Below are 1,815 nucleotides of genomic sequence, written 5' to 3'. Positions count from 1 at the left end.
GGGGGCACGGGGCGGCAGCCTGACCCACCACGCTCTGCCTCCAGCTCAGCCGAGATCTGCTCCAAGTGCTGGACCCTGATGACCATCGCTGTCCGCATCATCGACCGCGCGCTCGTGGGTGAGGGTCTCGGGGACCCACATGGTCCCCGTCCTTGTGCACTGGGGACACATCCAGACTGTGCTGCGCCCCACACCAATGCCCAGACCCCAAAGTGGGGGCCAGGGCAGCGCTGGCACGGGGCTGGGGGGGAGCGGAGGATGCACTGGTGCCCAGCAGGGTTTGCCCAGCAGGTTTGCAGTGCTGCCAGCTTGGGCGGATGCTGCAGCCCGTCCCAACATGCTGCTGCAGCCCGGCTGTTCCCCCCACAGAGGACCTGGGCATGAAGCATCGCCTGTGGGTGTACTCGGGCCGAAGGGGCGTCCACTGCTGGGTGTGCGACGACGCGGTGCGGAAATGGTCCCCGGCACTGCGGGCGGCCGCCGTGGAGTACCTGACCCTGGTGAAGGTGAGTGCATGGGGGACTGGAGCACCCCCCTGCCCACTCCCCCAGCCTGACCGCTGCTGTCCCTCCAGGGTGGAGCAGAGACTGTGAAGAAGGTGAACATCTCTGAGCCCGTCCACCCCTTCATCAGGTTGGTGGGTTTCCCCATGCCCGGCCCCAGCAGCCGCTGGCCGTGGGGCGCTGAACCTCTCCTCCCTCCTCCGCAGGCGGTCGGTCAGTGTGGTGGAGAAGTACTTTGAGGCGTACGCGCTGGTGGGCCAAGACATCCTGGGCACCCCAGAGAGCTGGGAGAAGGTGCTGGCCCTTGTGCCAGAAGATATCCTTCCTGGAGTGGCCCCACCGTGCCGTTTGGCGCTGTGCTGGGTCCGGAGGGAGGGTCTGTGCAGGGGGAGTGGGGTCAGCAGTGTCCACAATCAGCCTTGACCGCCGGCCACAGCACCGTGAGCCATTGCAGGGCGAGTTCCCCAAGAAGCGGGACTCGGTGCAGCGCTGGGAGCTGCTGAAGTGCAGGATGGAGCGGACGCGGGTGAGTGGCTGTGGAGCTGTGCTGGTGGGTGCTGCCCACCCTGCTGCCCCCTGACCCGCCTGTCCCCGCAGCGGGCAGCAGGGACCGGGAAGAGCGCGGTGTGCTACGCAGACTGGGAGATCATGCTGCAGTACTGCTTCCCTCGCCTTGACATCAACGTCAGCAAAGGCGTTGGGCACCTGCTGAAGAGCCCCTTCAGCGTCCACCCCAAAACAGGTGGGTCTGGCTGCCTGTGGGGCCAGCACCCCACGGGGACCCCCGCAGCCGGGCACCCCCAGTTGTGACTCCCCTCTCTTGCAGGGCGCATTTCAGTGCCGCTGGATCGGCAGAGGCTGGACCAGTTCTCCCCGTTCGCTGTCCCCACCATGAGGTACGTGAGCGGGGCTGGCAGCACGGGGCGGGCCTGGCTGTGCCGGCAGCCCCCCAGCATGTCCCACCATCTCCCACAGCTCCCTGTGCCACGAGCTGGATGCGGCTGGTGATGATGGGGAGCAGGAGGACGTTGGGGAGACGGAGCCAAAGCGCCGTGCACGGGGTGAGCGAGGCTGGGGCCGGGGCACAGGGGACCCCCACTGCCCCGCTCCCGCTCCTGCTCAGCTCCCCAAATCTTCCAGACTACAAGAAGACGAGCCTGGCGCCCTACGTGCGGGTCTTTGAGCAGTTCGTGGAGGAGATGGAGCGTGCCCGGAGGGGAGAGCTGCTCCGGAGAAGCGGTAGGTGCCGGGCAGGGACACAGCCGGCTGGGGGATGCCAAAGGGGGGGACCACCTGGCCCTGAGAAACCGCT

General features: G+C 67.4%; 1 protein-coding gene across 1 annotated transcript in view; it reads left to right on the top strand.

Annotated features, from left to right (window-relative positions):
• The window catches only part of PRIM1 (primase, DNA, polypeptide 1 (49kDa)), a 9,148-nt gene that overhangs the window by 2,328 nt on the left and 5,005 nt on the right, over positions 1-1,815 (top strand). Inside the window, exons 2-10 of the mRNA XM_009882814.1 lie at positions 19-118; positions 370-506; positions 575-633; positions 710-833; positions 940-1,033; positions 1,108-1,245; positions 1,330-1,399; positions 1,479-1,564; positions 1,644-1,742. Coding sequence (XP_009881116.1) covers positions 19-118; positions 370-506; positions 575-633; positions 710-833; positions 940-1,033; positions 1,108-1,245; positions 1,330-1,399; positions 1,479-1,564; positions 1,644-1,742 — 907 coding nt within the window. The remainder of the gene's footprint in view (positions 1-18; positions 119-369; positions 507-574; positions 634-709; positions 834-939; positions 1,034-1,107; positions 1,246-1,329; positions 1,400-1,478; positions 1,565-1,643; positions 1,743-1,815) is intronic.

The sequence above is a fragment of the Charadrius vociferus genome, unplaced genomic scaffold (assembly GCF_000708025.1).
Source record: "Charadrius vociferus isolate BGI_N301 unplaced genomic scaffold, ASM70802v2 scaffold794, whole genome shotgun sequence".
Lineage (NCBI taxonomy): Eukaryota > Metazoa > Chordata > Aves > Charadriiformes > Charadriidae > Charadrius > Charadrius vociferus.
The sequence above is the reverse complement of the archived record's forward strand: the minus strand, read 5'-3'. Positions and strand labels throughout refer to the sequence as shown.